General features: G+C 29.9%; 1 protein-coding gene across 1 annotated transcript; it reads left to right on the forward strand.

Annotated features, from left to right (window-relative positions):
• The first annotated feature begins 11256 nt into the window (after positions 1-11256).
• On the forward strand, positions 11257-19795 carry LOC121120214 (SET domain-containing protein SmydA-8). The gene is made up of 7 exons (XM_040715056.2): positions 11257-11392; positions 12450-12952; positions 16061-16354; positions 16408-16619; positions 16682-16851; positions 16915-17181; positions 19379-19795. The coding sequence occupies exons 2-7, from the start codon at positions 12671-12673 to the stop codon at positions 19669-19671; spliced, it is 1518 nt and encodes a 505-aa protein (XP_040570990.1). The 5' UTR covers positions 11257-11392; positions 12450-12670; the 3' UTR covers positions 19672-19795.
• Positions 19796-20483: the final 688 nt, after the last annotated feature.

Raw genomic sequence — 20483 nt, forward strand, 5'->3', positions numbered from 1 at the left:
ATTTCAACGCTTGAGTACTCTTTCAAAAAATTATGTGCCAATATGCACTGTTGTCATTGCCAATGACAACAAAGATATTTAAGGACTAAAAATTCAACATTGTTATATGTTTTTTCTTTTATACAAAGGATTAAGCTACACATTCCTATTACTTACCGGTTGATACGAAGAGGAAGCAATTGAGACTTTGATATTAGAAGGCGAGATTTTCCAGTTGTTACTTCGCATTAAATCTTGCGACACAAAATTTTCCGTTCTGCCGGTATCTATTAATGCTTCTATTGATATGTTGTTTAATTCAACTGAAACAACAGCTTTTCCTAAGCCTCCTGTAGCAATGGAGGTTGACAATAGTAATGGTGGTGTTGCAGAGCATGAGAAGGCGGCTGAGGAAACATGCGAACTTATATAACTTTAATGAAATGTCCCTTTTTGTCACACTTTTTACATTGATCATTCCTGGAAGGACAATTATAACGAGGATGTTTTGAGTAGCTACAAAACATACAAGATTCCATCACAGCGGCTCCTACTGTAGGACTAATTCCCTCTTCATCCTTTTCGACATTTTTATTTATTATTGGAGTAGTACTTGATTTTACATAAGAATTAGCATGGCTTTCGGCCATTTCTACTGATTTAGCTTGTTCACAAGCTTTATTCCAATCTAAAGTATCATTTTCTAGCAACCTTTGTCGAATGTGAGGTGAAGAAATACCATTGATAAAGGCATCTATTAGAAAATTGTTCTGTATTTCTTCGGCACTAACAGGAACTTACAATCTCGCGTCAGAAGATTCAAAGCCTGTATTTACGGACTTTGTTGTGATGATTCTATTCACAAAACAAGTGAAAGTTTTAATCCAATGTTTCCATTCTTGGTCTGCCTCTGATGAGCTTGGATCGGCGTCGAAACGTCCCGGCTTTAAGTACTTTTCCATGTTTGCAAGTGTTACATAAATTATCGTAAAATTAACTAAAATGTATTACCAAAAGATTGGCTTTATTTAACATTTGGTAACTAATATAATATATACAGAAAGTTTTTAGTAAAGAACTGTGTGCGGTTTCTTCTAGAACAAATAATAATAACACCAGCAGGGGTATATCAAAATAGCTATGTAGCGTAATTATCACACTATATATGGAGTAGGATTTGTGTTTACTTCCTTTCCGACCCTCTCAGGGCTAATTTAATAAAACGTCATGACAGTTGTTAGAATCTGGGTCCCTCACATATCCGAACATGCATATAATCATGAATGTGAGTGATTCATCCACATAGTTTTCTTGTCTAGAAAAAACTGGGTTTTCTATTGTTTTGTTACAGTTGGATTTCCCCCTTCCTTATTTTGCGCGGAGGTTTTATCCATTTTGGGTTTCACTACCTCACGTAGGAGGGTTTTTACACAAATACTTTTTTAGGGAAACATCCATTTCCCACATTTTATATGTTCATTTGAAATACACACGTTGTACTTTTGTTCATTTTTTATTAGTAAGTTATACAGTCCACTATTCTTAAACATCTTTGAGTATCGAGAGAGGCTTGACTCGTCACATGGTCCTTCGTCCAACCTAGAACCACATAGAGGTTAGGTTTCTCGACATATTTAGAGATTCATTTGATATTTTGTTTACTTTAAAGCTTTTTATTCTCAAATTACTGTAATATTTTCAAGCATATATATTAGTGTTGTGTTCCTTTGAATTATAATTCACTGGATAATCCAAGGATCCATCGTGTTTGTTTATGAAACACATGGTGTTTCGACTCACAGACTTAGGGAAATCCCAGCTGTAGAGTTGTACTCCTTTGAGGTTTTTATCTGGAAGTAATCTTGATAGACGCACATTAATCATACAATTGTGTCTCCTTGAGACGATCGTATAAGCAATGAATTTCATACCACCTAAGATTATTGAAAGATACAATAGGTGTGCTGATAATTATTGCTTCTTTTTAGTTTTGATTGTAGTATTATATGAGAATCTATTTATATATATTAGTGTTGTGTTCCTTTGAATTATAATTCACTGGAAAGTCCAAGGAGACATCGTGCTTGTTTATGAAACTATAGTATCTTTCAACGCTCTTAGGTGGTATAAACAATTAAGTTCATAGCACCTACAAACGTTGAAAGATACAATATATAATTTATATAATATTTATTTTGTGATTATAAATATCTATTAAATTTATTAAGTAGTATTCTAGAAGTTAAACCTTGTTACTACGTGTATATAAACTTATATACATTAAATAAAGTACATTGAATTAATAATTAAATTCTTCGTAGAAATTTCCGACACTCATTTAACTCCTTTCCCGAGATCAGAGAAAAAAGAAGAATGGTATTCCCAGGAAGATGTTGGCGAACTATCATTGACTCCAGAGGAAGATACAGACGTATCTAAAGAAATGCAGAGCATGCAAATCCTATGGCCACTTCGGTGAAGACAAAAAAAGATGCGGAAGTCACAGAAGCTAAAGTGGCTTCAGAGATATCTACTAAAAAAGACAAGATAGTTCAAAGGTGGAGAGACGATAAATCTTTCACCCAAGCCTTCAGAGCAAGTAAAAAACTTCTTTCGCAAGCTCAACAAAGTTTTGGTGAAATATAAGAGCTATAAAAAGACGATCCTAAAGTGGAAACATTGGTCAGACTGACCAAAAAGTTGGCTGAAAAATGGAATCCTCTCTTTCCAATCGATTGGAATCCGCTTTCCTCAGAATAGCTGAGAAGTGATACAAACCGGTTAGAAAATCCTCTTAATGCTCAATACTTCGGCTTAATAGAGGAGTTTGAATTTATCATTTCGGGTCTGGAATGCCGAATATCACTAAAACCAGATTTAGAAATAAAACTCACTCCAAAGCCTACACAAGAAATGAACAATACTACATTTAATATTCTTCAACAGAAGAAGAGTATTGTACAATTCAATATCAAAGAGCTCATTCAAAAAATTCAAAGGAAAGCCTGAAGATGAAAATGTACTCCTCAAATTTTCAAACTGGAGGACTGCTTGTGAAAATCTACTCAAATATTTATAGAAAATGCGAGGATATTTTGAAATAATCCGCTTTCAAAAGCTGAAAGATTGTTTAGGTGGTCCTACATTGTCCCTGTTATCTGTTTTCCCAACTCTATCCCTTATGGCCTATGCAGAAGCAATGAAATGCTTGACAGAGTTATACGACGATCCTATTAAGTTATCAAATTCTTACCTTTAAAGGGCAATAGATTCGTCACAGGATGAAGAATCAATGGCAGCATCCATCTTAAAATTATCCCAAGCCCTTAAAGTTATAAAAGAGCAACTCATTAATCAAGGAGTCGACATGTTCGAGTTTGCTTTGATGCACACATTCTATGGAGCAATCTGGCCCAAAATGCGTGCGGACTGGGAAGGACATAAATTTAAATCAAAGTAAAAATAAATACTCGTATATGAATTGAGTCTCAAAACCATGTGCCATGGGCCGCTGGAAGAATTGAGAATTTTGACTCCATAATGCCCAAAAATCTGCGAAAAGGTGCAAAAAAGGAAGATACACTAACTATTGCAAGAGCAGAATTAATAACATTATTAATGGCTTTTAGAGTTGGACTTTATTTACTAAATACTTATAAAGGAACGATAACAAGCAAAAATGTCATTTATTATACCAATTTTTTATTAAACCTACAACGAATACAGAGCCATTGTAAAATGTGGGAAGAACGGTGCGTTGTAAACATTCTTGACAATGTTCAGGAGTCGTCAGTTCGTTTTTGTCCGGGAATCTTAAACACAGGAGACTTACCAAGTAGAGGTTTCTCTCTAAATGAACTGAAGGAAAAGGAAAGTCTTTGGTTAAAAGGACCAGATTTTCTCCTTCAATCTATTGAGAGGTGGTCTAAACAACCCTTGTCAAGTCCCTACGAAAAAGATAATATCATTATTCAAGAACATAAAATAGATATAGATATATTTCAGTCAAATAACTGCAGAAAAGATACATGAAGTCGAAATAACGAGAGCACAAATATATTCAACAGAGTGAATGCTGAAATACAAACAGAAAAATTACCGTTCAGACATATTAATATCAAATTCTAGTAATTATAATAAAATTAATACTATATTAATAAGAATCAAGCGGTTAACTTTAATGATGAAAGAGCCAAGATGGGTAGGAACTCAAAAAAACGAATTCAAAAAGTTTCAGAACTGTAACAGAAGTTGAATGGGCGGAACATACCTTAATCAAAAGAGCTCAAGAGAAAAATTTAAACTGAGAAATATATATTCTTAAGAAGGAAAAGCTTGATAATAAGAATAAGTAACCTAAAAATTCTTCTTTGAGACATTTACCAGTATTCAGGGATGAGCAGAAAGAGGCTATAAGACTAGAAAATCGTCTTCATTGGGCTTCTTCCTTATCTCATGAATTCAAAAACCCAATTACACTATGCAACAAAATTAAGGTCTTGAAACGTTCACATACTAAAACCCACATTTATTAATGTTATTGAAGTCGTAAAACACGAATATGACCATTAAAACTTTCAATCCATGAAGGTTTGCCTTTAAAGATTTTTTTAAAATCAAGTTTTTAGGGTATAACTAAGATTCAGTGCCATTTTTCGGCATGGAAAAACGATATAAATAAAAATCAAAGAAAATAAGAAATTGATTTCAGCATTTAAAAAGGAATTATTTATTACGTTATCTTGATTACATTTAATAAAAAATGTATAAAACCACCAAAAAATGGAGTAAAATGAAGGACCTTACTAAGATGCTAATATCTTTTTTATTTTTTCTTCAAATGCTTTACATATATCATAGCTGAACATATAGAATAGACTTCATATTTTAATTTTAAGAAATACCTTAAAAAAAGGTCGATTTTGATTGATTTATGGTCAATTAAGTTTATAAAACTTATTAAAAAATTTAAATATAAAGCTGGTTAGGTTGCTTGAATATATATTAGAATAATATTCCGACGAAAAAACGTAATTAATTATGAGTATATATAATTTCATGACTTATATGTAAGGGAATTAAAACAAGTTAATAAATGCTTCATATTCAAATCAATTGTTTAGTATTTACTAATTAATTAATTAATTTCTTTCGTTGGAGTATTATTGTAATCTAAATTCATGCAAACTAACCAACTTATTATATTTCATTTTTTTAATAAATATTATAAGCTTAACCATAAATAAATCAAAATCGACCTTTTTTGAAGGGCAATTAAAAAAAAATTAACTTTTTTAATGAAAAATTTTAAAAAGTCAAATTTAAATGTATTTAAGTGTTTAAACTCGATTTTTTTACAAGGAGTTGTAGCTGACTAAAGAAAGTATACATAGCCATAGTTAAATTAGTTATTTATGTCTACAGACGAGAGGGCAGAAGGATTTGAGCCCACCAAAACGGTATGTAGGGATGGATGTGGTCAGTGAGTCTTAGTCTGACGACCCCATTATTAAAAGATGTTATAAATTTTTGATTTACTATAATTGCGTTTTATTTTTTTAAAATTGGTTAAAACGATCAGAAAAGTTGTTTAAAACGAGAACGATGTCCAATTAAACGAATTCGATGATAAAAGTTTAGTGAACTAAATGAATTCGAAAAGTTAACGATTAAAGTAAATTAAACGATTATAAAATGTGAGCGAAAATATATTTTTTAATCATAATATTATACTGCCATCCCCCCTTTTTTTTATAAAACACCTGTAATTTAATAGTCAAAAAACAATCTGTTTATAAATTAATTAATTCTAGAAATACATAAATTGTTTTGTCTAAATTATAAATTCTCGAGAAGCTAAGGACACCACTGACTTTGAAAATATTTTATATATTGAATGTTTCAATGTAATTATTAAATGAAACCAAAATTCAAAATTTATTACGATGTTCTATAAGTTTTTCAATTGTTTTATTTTTAAAAAAATCATCGGATTAGAGTAGTTATTTTCTAAATAGTAATATAAGTATGATATCAACAATCCTCAATGAAGAAAAACTTTATATTAGTTATATATCAATAGATAGTAGTCAATAAATTTTTAAAACATTAGTAAAAACTAAAAACTCTTTTCTTCTCTTGTAAAGTCTGAATATATAAAGAACAAAACAATATTTTGGAATATCAAACACTCAATTCTGAAAAATGTGCATAATTTAGGAATGGGCCAATCGACTAATATTTCTAAAAATTTCAAAATTATAATTTTCCAACTTCAACAATTCACACATTCAAAACAGAGATATTCGGTATTTTAAAATATTTTTTGTTTATAGGTTTGAAAATTATGAGATAAATGTAATTTTGTATTACGTAAATTACTAGTGTTGCATTTTCTCTCCCCCAAATAAGGATCCTTTAAACCCCAAAATAATGTAATATTTTCGTTGAAAAAAAAAGAAAAAAAAGAAGTAGATTGATAATGTGAAGAAGAAGTTGATGCCGTCGTAGTAGACCAAAATATTCAAATTGTTTTAGTAATAAACATAAATTATTTAACATCTGGATGGACACAGCCACGCAACCTCATTATCAGAATTTTTAAAATTAATAATAAATAATTGTTCTATTAAATAAGAATGGTAAAAGAGAAGAATTTGTCGAATAATTTCATTTTTTGGAGGTGGAACTTGAATGAGTCCTCTAAAGGTAATGATAGAGTATGATTAAATTCTGTCGAATAAAGAGCTAATTTTTGTTTTTAATCCTAAAGACGGTATAGCACTTTTTCTTAAGATAAGTCCCTTAAGTTTTTCATTTTTTCATTTAGTTTCTGTTTCAAAATCTTTATGTTTAAAATGTAGAGAAAAACAATTTTTTTAGAGCTATCAACGGATTTACTATTTATATACACAATAATAATTGAATATTAACACTCATCAATTGTCACGGAAATAAATATATAGTATTTTTACCAGGTATCTAATTTGTTGGTAAAGCTGATTTCCATTTATCAAGAATTTCCATTTCTAATGGACTTACTGCAAAGAAGTTCTTATTTTATTATCATTGAGCTTTTGATCAGATGTTTTACCAGTGTGACAACAAGGAACCACACAATTTGAAGGCATATTTCTCGTTGAGTAAGTATAATCAATTTATATGGATTTTTTTATTAAATTAATGACAAAAGAATATGCTTATATAAATTATTGAATCAAAGCGGAAATACTTCTAATAGAGAGGTTGCGTGTATTTAAAAGCCAATAGTTTATCCAGATGTTAAGTAATCCATGTAATAAATAAGAATGTTAGTAACATAGAGGGTGATTTAAATGTTTTCATCTTCTGTTCCCCGTGTATTTTACATTCCATAGTATTTTTCTTTATGGAACTCATCAGTTTTATGAAAAGTATAGGATACTTCCATACAAGACCTGGAGTGAATGATGCATAAAACACTATCTTTTTCATTATTTTAGTCAACTAACTCTCGGCTTCAAAAAAGCTTCAAATTTCGCATAAGCACTCTATGTATTTGATCTCTATGGGTACTTTACCTTAAATAAAAAAATATATACTTTATTTTGTTATCAACTGTTGATTTTTTCAGGTAATATAAATTACTTATAAAATTATTTATTCATGTGAAGCTAATTTTTTATACGTCTAATTTATAATTATTTCATTAGCCATGATACTCTTGAGACTAAAAAAGTATTAGTTTTTAAAATCAAGAACAAGAAATCCCTTTCACTTTGAAGGATTAACTCTCAGCAATTCTCTTAGATGCTTATTAAATGATTTATCCTAGATCCACAGAATTCATAAGTTTATACAATTTCACCTCATTAAATATTTACTGAAAAGTTGGATTGTGTCAGTTCTAAAATAGTGTGAAGTTCAGTTATGTCTATGGTAATCTCTAAATAAATAAATAGTTAATTGAATAAATTCAAAAAGCATACTTATTCATCTAATTCTCAATTTCCATTTGAATCTTATCTATACTTGATATTAAGTTGAGTCATCAATAATTTGCAGGTCCCATAACTTTTTTTCTGTAAATGCTACATGAAAAATTATGTCATCATCGTTTTTCTCATATCCTTATGTGTAAGAAAGGAGTGTTTGTTTCATTTCACTCGTCTACTTGGTAGACTTTGTCCAACTGGACTAAACTCATGGACGATGACACTTTCACTCTGGAGAAGAAGGATTGTCCAGGACGTCCCCTGGAGATACAGAGCCTCGATATCATTAACCATTAACCATGTTCTTTACCTAGTAGACCCCAACCTTCGGTTGAGCGCTCAGAAAGCTGTAGCATCACAAAAATAAAAAAATCATTGGAAACTGAAATACGATCTACTCGTAGGTTACAAAGAGTTCTTGAGTATCTGGACACCCCACAAACTGTCAGAGAATAACAAGTCAACAAAATTTTCTCACCAGTAGAGGCATCAGGAGCGTTAATCAAAACCCTTTATTATTCAATAATTCCATAGAACAGCCCCAACCAAAACCTGAATGATTGTTTCCTGTTCAGGGAGAACAAATATCTACTCCGAGAGAACAATTTTGACGCCCCTAAGAAGTTGTGTCTGTGGGAGATCAACCTCTTGGAAAAATACCACTGCCATGACGTAATAGCATCCCAGGGGGACTATGTTATGTCATTGTAGAGTTATTCTAGCGTTTTCACAAAAAATCGAGTATTTATGGCACATGCAAATTATTTATCTCTCAACCTAATACATCTAGAATCCTTGGAAAACTTTGTTTTCCCCAACTTTTTATAGATCCCGCTGCCCAAACCTTTCAAAGTAGTTGTTTCTATGGATATACGAAATTCTTTCAACCTAGACTGTTCGAAGCTGTCATAACATTACGTACAATCTATACGTATCTATACTAATATAGTCTAAAAATAAAAAGCTATACTTTAGCTAATCTTGGACTGATGGCTTTGGACTAAAGAGGGAGTAGCTATATTTGGAATTTGTATCCCCACTTTCTGTAACAATATAGGACTCAAAAAATTATTTATTATTTATAAATCTGAATAAGTTCATTTTTAATCGTAATGAGTTAAGTGTCAGTCCTTAGAACACAGTTTCTTTTTATATTGCACTACATAGATTTTGGAATTTCAATTATAGAACACTTCTAAACTAATATCAAAACATCAAAAATCCATCAAAAATGTCATCTCAAGGATTTCTGAATAATATTTTGTAATATACATAAATAGAATGACGTCATGGCCTTTTAAGAATACATACAAAAAATTTCTACATAGAAAATGTAAAATGCTGATAAAGTATTCATTATTCTTTTTTGACAATGTCTTTCATTTCCTTCTCTTCTTCATCTGCTTCTCAAATCTAGATTTAGTTGTAATATATCCCTAAATTTTATATTCAATGTACATTGTATCGAGCACACGTGATTTCATTCCCTCAAAAACATGAATAAGACTAAGTCACTAGTTAATACTTTATGATGCTCTTTGATTATATTGAGCATTGAGCATTTTAAATGCTTTCAAAAATTACAGTAGACTTGCTATAACACTTATTAAAATTCCATTGTTTGATATTTCTAATGAAAATTATTAAAAATAAATATTATGTACATCAGATAATCATAATTAATAAACGAGTCCACAGGAGTGACAGCTATAAATAATGTTGTTTCATTAAATCTGAACTATTAAAGGAGTGATCTTTTCTGATGGCTTTGATATTATCTCCCTGGATTTACAAAACTTGGGTGTTCCTTCTATTATGAGCTGTAGAATTCTTCGAATATTTATTGCTTCTTCAATATTCCACCTTTCGGAAATATTCAGGGCAGAGAGGTCACGATACCCCCCCGCCCCCTCGTACCATGGTTCCATCAATCGTATATATTATAAATTTGAATAATTTTTATGATTAAAAATATATTAAGGTGTTAATTAATTCATTGATAATCTAAAGGGCTAAAGTCAAGGGCTTCCTATATTTTATTATTTTAAAAGGAGGAAATCTTAACTCCATTTATACATTATTTTTTGTAGATTTATTATATTTTACTCAAAAAGGCTTAAAAACCAAGTTATTATTTGTATAACTCACACCATGAATGTTTCACACTGCACTTTTTTTTTTAAATTTACAAGTGTTTTATTAAAATCATGGTTTACTTTTTTCCCCATAACAATTTAAAAAAAAGTTATAAGATAATATTTGTTTAGCAGACTATTAGCTATTCAATGATGTATTTTACTTGTACATCATTGCTTTGATTTACGATATATCAAAAATTATCAAAATGCATTTTTTTAATCTCTTTATACCTCATAATTCAGAGTTGGATTTAGTTGCAATTCCAAATATTAATTTCTGAGTGGGACTACTCTATGATAGCCCAAACCAAATTGGAGTAGAATCATTTTTCTCGTGAACATTTCTCATGGAATGATTACCTATGTATATTAAGGCAGAAACATTAGCAAGGGTGGGATGAGGGGGCTATAGCACCCCCTCCCCAGCCAAACAAAGGATTTTCTTTCATAAAATTAACACTTGAAATGAATTTTTTTTTAATTTTTTTTGCATGAAATTTAATTTTTTGTGAACAACTGGGAATTTTTGCATTTTTTATTTAAAAAAATTAATATTTCAAATTTAATTTCTGAAATTTTTTTAATGAGGTGTGCATTTTTGGAATTTTAAAAGAATTTTTTTTTTTCGCTTATAGTTGTGGATTTTGTAGAAAATTTTTCGAAAAAAATTTAATTTTTTCAATATTTTTAATTTTTTAATTTTATTATATAGTTAAATAAGTTTTTTTCAATTTTTATAAGCATAGAGTATTTATCTGTCTAAAATAATGATAATAGTATTGAAACTAAATGTGGATATCTGCCTATTTGTCCGTTCCTTAGCATATAAATTACTGATTTATACAAAAATTACTTAAAAAGTATTACTGTTTACTTTTTCACAAAAATGAAATAATTGACACCCTAATATATATATATATAAATATATATGTTATTACGAACAACAAAAAAAAGACGATAGTTTTTTGTTCAGTTAAAGTAATTACCCATTGGACTATAGTTTTGATTTTATAAATTATAAATGGACATTTTTTCATGAAATTAATGTTTTCACAATTGATAAGTGTATAGATATAGTACGTATTTTTTTAGATTTTTTAATAGTAAAAATAATAATAAAAAAAAGCTTTCTAAAAATGACGTTGTCGGATTTTTTTAACGAAGAAGAAAAAATCTATTCAGTATTCTTATATACTCATAACCCATAATATATAAATTCAAATTGATCTATTTTTTATTCAAGTGATTAATCTATATATATATATAACTTTTTATGAATTAATTCACCATCTTTAAAAAAAGGTCAGTAGTTTATATTTATTAATTAATTGAGTGTTCATACACAAAGAAATTCTGTGGATAAAATCAAAGAGACATGGTTGACTTTATTTAAAATCATATTATTCTTTTTTTGTATCGAAATATTAGCAATTTTTTTTTTAATATTTAGTTATGTCAAAATTGATCCTCACTCTTCAACTAATGCTATTTTATTTCTATTACCCTATTCTGAGGTCTCATAATTATTCAGGATTATTTATTAAGCATGAAATAAGCAAAAAGTTAAAGTTAATGATTAATAGGAACCTAAAATTGTAATTATTTGAAGCTAAATTGCATATTTTGGCATTATTATTATTAAGTTATTAAATAAGGGATTCAATTAAGGTAAAGAATAAATTCTTAAATATGAAATGCCCAAAGGATTTTTGAAACTTGATCTAATTTTGAGCTAAATATCTTCGAATATGAGTGCCCTACGAGCTGGATTCCTGAGTAAAAATTTGAATTGCATTAGTTGATACGAGCTGGTTAAGATTTGGCGACGAGACGCGACAGCTACTTGAAGCGTTTTCCCCCCGTTATTTCTTAAAGGATCATTGCTTTGACTTACAAGCTCCGTATTTATTAAACTCGTATCTCTATATTCCTTATGCTTTTTCAATTGTAAAATTGACAGAAAATAATATATAAAAATCCACTTTCGTTCATAATGTTTGTCCCTTAAGCATTCATAAATATGTTGCATTTGAATATTTACTTTCATTAGGTATTACCAATTGTTGATGATAACATATAATAATAGTTTATATTAATATATATGTAAGTTAAATATATCATTTTTGACAAAAAATAAATAAATACACTTTTATTCTGGGATTACAAAGAGAAGTTGAAAGTTTAAATAAAAAAAATATGTCGTTCATTTATTTTCAATCTATATATATGTATATATTACTTGAATTTCTATTCATAATATGAATATTATATATGAAGTATATCATGGGTATTGTGTAATGTGTCGTTTTTAATAAATGTACTTCTTATTCCCTCTAACCCCCCTCTTTTTCAATTTCAGGAAAATTCTATATACATACATACGTATAGACTACCTATAGAAAGAGGAGAAAAATAATAACAAAACGGAAAACTGACCTCAACAGCAATCTATCTTTGTTTTTTTTGCAAATTAACACACACCAGCAACATTTTCTTATTCAATAGTCAGAAAAAATTAAAAATAAACGGTCAAACACATATACTATAATACTCCTCAGTGCATATTTAAACATAGACGCCATGAAAATAAAGGCAGAGTGTTTTTACTGCGGTAATCCAGCAACAGCCTCCTGTACTACATGTGGACTAGTGTCCTTTTGCTCGGAACCATCCCATAAGGCCCTTCATTACGGACATAAAAAGGATGAAACTTCTTTTTGCTTCCCCTTTGCTGTCAAAAGGAATTCACAACTAGGAAGACATCTTGTGGCCACAAGGGATATTAAGGCTTTAGAAGTCATTTTAGAAGAGTCACCCCTCGTCATTGGTCCATATATCTCATCAAATAACCAATGTCTAGAAGTAAATATCACGTTTTTTTTGTTCTATATACATATATATTTATAGAAATGTTTTTGTACACACTTTAACTTGTACTATATACAAGATAGTACAAATTAGTATTTGTAGGATTCTTCATACATTTTATTTAATTATAGCCCAACACCAGCATTTTTCAATGGTCAACTATACAAAAATAAGTAAATGCAATAATTAAAAAAAACAAAAAACAAACATACATACACACAATTGAATTTCTTTAAAAATACACTCAAGACTAAACTGTTTTTACATATAGTGGAGCAAGGGTTTTATTATTATAAAATGTAGTTATATATGTATTTTCTTATATATCCGACTTGTAGAATGACCACGTATAGACGTATAGTTAAAATTGGTCCATTAATATTACAGAGGTGTCCACAGGTTTGTTGTTTGGAGAGAGTGGGTAACTCATACATGTCGATATAAAATAAAGTCCATAGCCTCCCCTGAGCAGCAACCCTCCCCCCCCCCAAAAAAAAAAAAAAAAATACTAGATTATTTTTGCGTCTTTCCGCCAAATTATGCAGCAGAGCAAAAAAATTAATATTTGAAATTTTTTTACTATTTTTTTTTGTGAATAGCTATGAATTTTTGATTTTTTTTAAAACAAGTTTAATATTTCAAATTAAATTTTTTAAATTTTAAAAATTTAATTTTCAGTAAATAAACTTATTTTTGAATTTTTTTCTCCAAAAAATTTAATTTTCTATGAATAACTATAGATTTTTGAAATTTTTGTGGAAAAATGAATTACCCCTCTAAATAATATGTCTTTTGAAAATACAATGAAATCTGTATTAAGTAATCAGGCTAGGGAAACTGAAAAAGCGACCACTTCAACCAGGTTTCCTTTTTTGTAACAATTATAAATTTGAAAACTAGATATGTGAAACGCTTAAAGCAGGTGGCTGTTAGACCAAATTGACTGTATTTTATGTTTGGGAGGTAATCGTTCCCTTTGGAAGCTACAGTGCTGTAACTACGGTCTGTGTCGGCCCAATATATTGTTTGTACCTCAGCTGAAATAAGGATATACACCTAATTTAAGCCTGATTATACTAAAACTACAGATTTTTGACTACATTCTAAGTTATTTGGCTTAGCACAATCTATAATCTCCTTGAATATAGGTTTTATTGCGGAAGTGCCGGGCCGGCAATAAAATTTGCAATGGAATACATATTATGAAATGATAATTTTGACCAGAAACGTCATTGTTGTTTCTCAATTATTCGGAAGGAATTCCATTAATTGCATTTTACTTATCACAATTAAAATATACATTCTTCATTTAATATATTTTATCTAATTTTCTTGGTTGCAACTTGTACAATCTACTTGTACAAAATCCCAATGGGTATACAACAAAATGGATCCATAAAGCATTCAACTTTCTTACTCGTAATTGTATGCATATAATATGTTGTTATAGGCTATAGCCAGGCTTAACTTAATTTTTTTAAAACTCTCTCTATGTACATACATATTTTGTAGAGTTACTCTGAAAAATGCATCTGTACATGCTAAGAGAAGTATATATGTGCCTACATAGGGGTAGTTGAGATATTTTTAAACACATCGAATTCCTGTCATTCCTTTCCAAAAGATTAAAATGTACTTTAAATAGACTTCAAACTTAAATTAATCCCCATTCAAAGGCTAGTTTGTTTCTCTAAAAATATGTACTACAAAGAAAAGAAAGGAAAACATTAACCAGGGTTATTGCTACTCTGACGTAATTTATTACTATTCAACTACTTATTCATTGGTAAAAATGGGTAATTCGGATTTTCTCATGGACACATAAAATATTTAAATATAGGGGTATACAATCATACAAATCAAACTTATCATAAAACACGGATTTTCAACTCTTCAGACTTTATATATTATATTTAATAACCCATTTTGATATTTATTATACAAATTTTCATTCTTCTAACGAAGACTGAAACTCTGCACCACGGTGCAATAGTTCGCTCCAGAGAGTAACTATATACGCCTCAAAATCTCTGTTTCTGTTATCCATAAGAAAACAAGACTGCATGTGTCTCCTGGATTGGATAATTATATACATACATCCACCCTGCAGTCCCGTAACTGTACATATATGTATACAAACTTATATTCTAGGAGGGTCCTTGGCTTGATGGACAAGCATTTTATTAATAAATTTTTGAAATTATTTAATGACTTTTTTTTAAAGATAGTTTATTTTTACGGTCCTCTGTAGCCGATTTAAAAATTAATTATGTTAATTACTAAAATCTAGGAGGTATTCACAATTCTGCAATTTTAGTAGAATTACATTTAAATTATTGTTTAGGTGGGGCATGACCTCTTAGCATTCTCAAATAAAAAAGCTAAAGGAACACTACTTATAGGCTCTCAAGCTTTACTTGGAAAGATCAGCGGGGATAGAAGACCCCGTAATCTACAATCCATAAGACGTGGTGCATATCAGTATACAAATCTGTTGTTAATACTAATTATTTCAGAGCGATATTTTCATCCAATCTAAGACGTTATTGGAATATTTTTATTATTTTAAAGTAAATTACTAAGAAATCCCCAATGAAAACGATGTTTTTGAGATCATTTTGTTGGTCCTCGTTACTTTTGCGTTATGCCTTCAGCCACTTTGCTTAAGGTATATTTCGTCTTAATATCTAAATAAATGAGGTTCATACGTTAATATAGTTTATTTTTGGTTGAAATTGGTTGAATGGTAAGATTTGGCTGGTATCTGTACTGAAATCTGGGAGCATAATTCTATCATTTTTCCAATAGAAAACAACCATTTAATACGTTTTATAGTAAAACACATCAAATATTTTGATTAAAAAATTTAAAGGGAAAATCAATTTTAACCAAAAATGACCAATAATGACCTATAAATTTCATATATTTATATATGAAGGCGAAATATCCTTGACATAAAGTGGCTTTAAGTAAAAATTGTCATAAGGCTAAATGTTTTAAGGTAAAGTCTTGAGGTAAACTAGTTTAAGGGGAAACTAACTAGCGTCCATAATTTGTACGTATGTATGTAGTTGAAATATTTCACCTTTTCTACACTTTCAGTGCTTCAAAACCCTGGACACATCTCCTCATTCCTGTATCTCCTGCAATTACCCATTTTGCTCACAGGAGTGCTCTCAAGGACCTTGGCATAAAATTGAATGCTCCGCATTCCAAAAATATGGGCATAAAAGAGATGAAAACGATAATGACTTTTATTCTATCATCACGACACTTCGACTCCTTTCGTTACAGGAATCCAAGCCTGAATTCTGGAATACCATCATGAAGGACATGTTGGATCATAACTCAGATATTCAAGAGTATACTCCCGAGAAATGGACCTCTTACGAGGAGGTGAGCTTCAGAAAAATGGCCATGAAAAAATATTAATTATATATTTTACATAGACTGTTGTCAAGAAGATACAAAGTTTGACAAAAGGGAATGCCGATACTGATACTCTTACGCGATTAATTGGTGTTATAGATACAAATGGCGCGGATTTGAATTTACCACATGATGGAAAACACGGAAAGGGCACTGGCCTGTATTTAATTTATTCCAATCTAAATCATAGTTGTGTTTGTAATACTAAAACCATCAATTTCCAAGATCGAAGGTGTCTATAATACAATTTATTCATTTTCTAATTTGTGTTAACACAATAGTTTTTCTTTTCAGAATTGAGATGAGAGCCTCAGTGAATATTTCCAAAGGGGAACAAATTTGCAATCAGTACGTTCGTCCAAATAAATGTACCCTGGCACGAAGAACCACGATTAAGAACAAATGGTACTTTGATTGTTGCTGCAAACGATGTGCAGATCCCACTGAGTGTGGATCTTATCTTGGTTAGTATCTTTAGCAAACAATATTTAGCATATATTATTTTTATTTTGTGGTTTTATATATAGGTGCCCTTCTTTGCTCCAGCTGTAAGTCTGTCGTACTACCCATTAATCCCCTGGAGACAGAGTCCAATTGGGCATGCAAGGGTTGTTCCAAAGAGTATGATGTGGAATATGTCATGGGAGTTTTAATTTCTGTTGGAGAATCCCTTGAGGAAGCAACTCCGTATGATCCAAATTCTTATGAAAAGATTCTATATGATACTCAAGACTTGTTGCATCCCAATCATTATTTGAGAATCGAGGCGGAACTGAAAGTCGCTGCTCTTATAGGTAGAATATATGCATAATTTGATTTTACTAGAACATGATCTACATATAATTAGATTTAAAAAATAGTATTTCTTCAAAATTAGAGAAAATACACAACAAAACCAATTTACAATTAATATTTTCGAGGAAAAGGTTCGAAGACTTTTAGTTGTTGAAAGTTGAGAAATATATATTTAATCAACCAGCTGTGTCGCTAGCCTCAATAATTTCTGAAGTCACCCCAAAAATTTTACCATAAAAATAAACCTATTTATATAAATAATTATATTACTGTGTTCATCATATTTGGGGCCAAGTTCCCTACTAATGAAAACTATCATTGCCCTTGGTAATGACTAAGATCGAAATAATCATATCGATATCAAAGTTAAAAATAACACAACGGGTGGGCTTAGAGCCCTATCTTTAATTAAAATATATTCTAAAGAGAAAGAAAAAGCTAAAAAGAGTCAAAGGCTATATGAATTTAGGGGCTGAGGACGTTGAACTTTTTAACCACTCGCTACCCCGATGGAAAATTTTGAAAAAAAAAGTCTATATAACATTATTTATTTCTCTTATTACCAACTATTAATTATTATGGCTGGATTTATTATTTAATATAACCATAGAAGAAAAAATATTAATTTATGTATGGAGATTATATACATTGAATTAAAGTCCTTGATTGATATAAATTAATATAAAGATCCAAATCCTTTGTAATAACCTTTTTGAGTTCATGATACTAATGTCAGCTGTTTTAAATAATCCAAGAGTCAAATTATGAGAATTAATAAAAAAAGCTGAAATATAACATATTTTAAATTTGTTTATTTCATAAGGGATAATATTTTTTAATCGTAAAGATACAGTAGCATCCAGCTTAGTCTGGATTCAATCAGTCCTGATTTTTTTTTTTTTTTCAAGACCCATTATCCCCTATTTATATTTGAAAAGAATATAATAAACGAACCCAAACTGCTGGGAGTATTCCTAGATATGAATCAAATTGAAATAACTTAATAATATTATTAAAAAACAAATTCTATAGACATTCTCCTTTTGTCCGGCGAGCACAGAGAAAAAATATAAGTATGTGTCATAATATATGGGAAAAACGACAGCTACACACGTACAAGGGTAATCAAATTATAAATATGAACTAAAAATATTTAGATACACGCTGGAATAGAACTTATTTTTATAAAATTCCTGGATATAACTAAAATTTAATTACAAGTATTCAACTGTATTTTTAATCAAATTTTCACTTTATTTGCTTTTTTTATTAGTTATATCATATGAATTGTAGGATCGGTATAAAAAAAGTAAAGAGACTGAAGTTCTTCTAGTCTGCTCCTGATAAACTTTGCCAGTCTTAGGATCAGTCCTTATCGGTTTTTATAGTAACTAAAATAGCTGAAATGACTATAGTTATCATCTATGTTCTTTGACCTGTTCAGCGTAACTTCTTTTAAACAGACAATATATCTGAAAATTTAAATAAGAGGCGTCTGGCTAGAATGTATAAAATTTAGCTAGAACACAAGGACTGAGGGACTGACTAATAGGTTTTGAGGATCATTCAATTGTAAAAAAGAACGGATCGATAAAATAAAAATAAGAACGGTTCGATAAAATAAAAAAAAAGACTGGAAGGCGGAAAAAAAGAAGACTCATTAAGAAATCCGTCCTAGAACGGATCCAACACTAATCATACATAGTTTCTAGCCATTATCACACAACATCCTCTATTGTTATATGCCGTTACCTTTATTTTACCTTGCAACCTTCCCTCATAAAAGAAACAGAAACAAGGCCTAAAAACAGTTGTAGTTGGCCAATTTCTACTCCCACCTATGAAATTATTACTCAATAATTCTAGGAAGTACTTCACAGTATAACAAATCTAATTATAATTCAACCAATCAATGTTTAGAGCACTGATTAGGTGAAAAGAAGCGGAAACATGGACAGCTGAGAATAAAATACTCTGTAAATTAGTGTGTTAGTGAGGTAACATTCTGCCCAATAAATATAATGTATAACGACGAGTACTGCCGTAATTATGGAAGAGTCCGACCTATGTTTTAAGTACTTTATCTCTGACTCAGCCATTGTCTCCTCTTTGTTATTATTTATATATTAAGAGTATGCCATTTATTATAGCATATATAATTTTGGTGCATTAATTTAATTCTTTACTTTAAATTAGGTAATATACCCACTTCCTCATTTTCAAAAGGAATGCCAAGACCAGCAGTGGAAAGAAAAAGACAATGCTGTTTTCATATACTTGAAGTCCTTAGCCTTGTAGATCCGGGATTTAATCAATGGCGCGTTCAAATCCTCTCTGAATTAACTAAAACCAAACTATATTTAGTAAATTTAGACTTTAATGCAGGTTTAGCGGATAAGGTAGAGGTCTTTAAAATATTGCAAGAACAACAGGTTTTCCAATATTATCTTGCTTACAATCAGTCTATTTTTTCAAGACAGAGTAAGTAAATAAATATTATGTATCCCAGAAAAATATTTATGTTATTCTTTGTGAGAAAATACAGTCGTTTTTATGTTTTTTACTGTCTACAAGAGTGATATTATTCTAATACATAGTTATATTAACAACATAGTATAATAATTCATTCATTCATTAATATTCATTTTTTATATTCATGACTCTATTTCACCGTATTTAAGGAGTTATCCAAAAATCCCTTCTCAGACATTTATTATAACATCATGTATTGTACATACTCCCTCAAAAATAAATTCCTAAATTCATCAAATAAAATAACCTACTAAAACTCAAGGTTAATAGAAATACAAAATTTAACCATCATGTAATCGGGTTTACTAGAATTTTCAATCTGATGTATTGTACCGACTGGGTGGCAAGATAGGCAGATTTTGACAAAAGGCGCAACCACTCATAGACTATGAGTTCACTATGGCTCGAATGTTCAATTTAATGTATCGTACCGACTAATGCGAAAGAAAAACAGATTTTGACAAACTATGCAAACACTCATCTACTATGACATCAATATTAAAAGCGTCGTGGAAGTCAAACATCAGTCGTACACGCGTTATGGTATGTTACGTATGTATAACCTTGCTAAAACTCATTTTTTGTCATGGGATTAAGTAGAATTATTTATTTAATCTTATAATATGTCATGCCTATAGTTTAATTGAAAGATGTTTTAAATTAGTATTAAAATTTTCATAATTTATAGAATTCATTTTTACTTTCTGATTCGAATTTCGAAATTTGCATTCCCCAAAAACCATAATACTCATTTATTAGCTTGCCCCTC

This window comes from Lepeophtheirus salmonis, chromosome 6 (assembly GCF_016086655.4).
Source record: "Lepeophtheirus salmonis chromosome 6, UVic_Lsal_1.4, whole genome shotgun sequence".
Lineage (NCBI taxonomy): Eukaryota > Metazoa > Arthropoda > Copepoda > Siphonostomatoida > Caligidae > Lepeophtheirus > Lepeophtheirus salmonis.

Bases quoted from the DNA above. Each gene is read 5' to 3' on its own strand.
- LOC121120214 (XM_040715056.2), top strand. From the start codon at position 12,671: ATGAAAATAAAGGCAGAGTGTTTTTACTGCGGTAATCCAGCAACAGCC. The intron at 16,355-16,407 runs GTGAGCTTCAGA...TATTTTACATAG, and splicing joins AATGGACCTCTTACGAGGAG to ACTGTTGTCAAGAAGATACA. The intron at 16,620-16,681 runs GTGTCTATAATA...TTTTCTTTTCAG, and splicing joins ATCAATTTCCAAGATCGAAG to AATTGAGATGAGAGCCTCAG.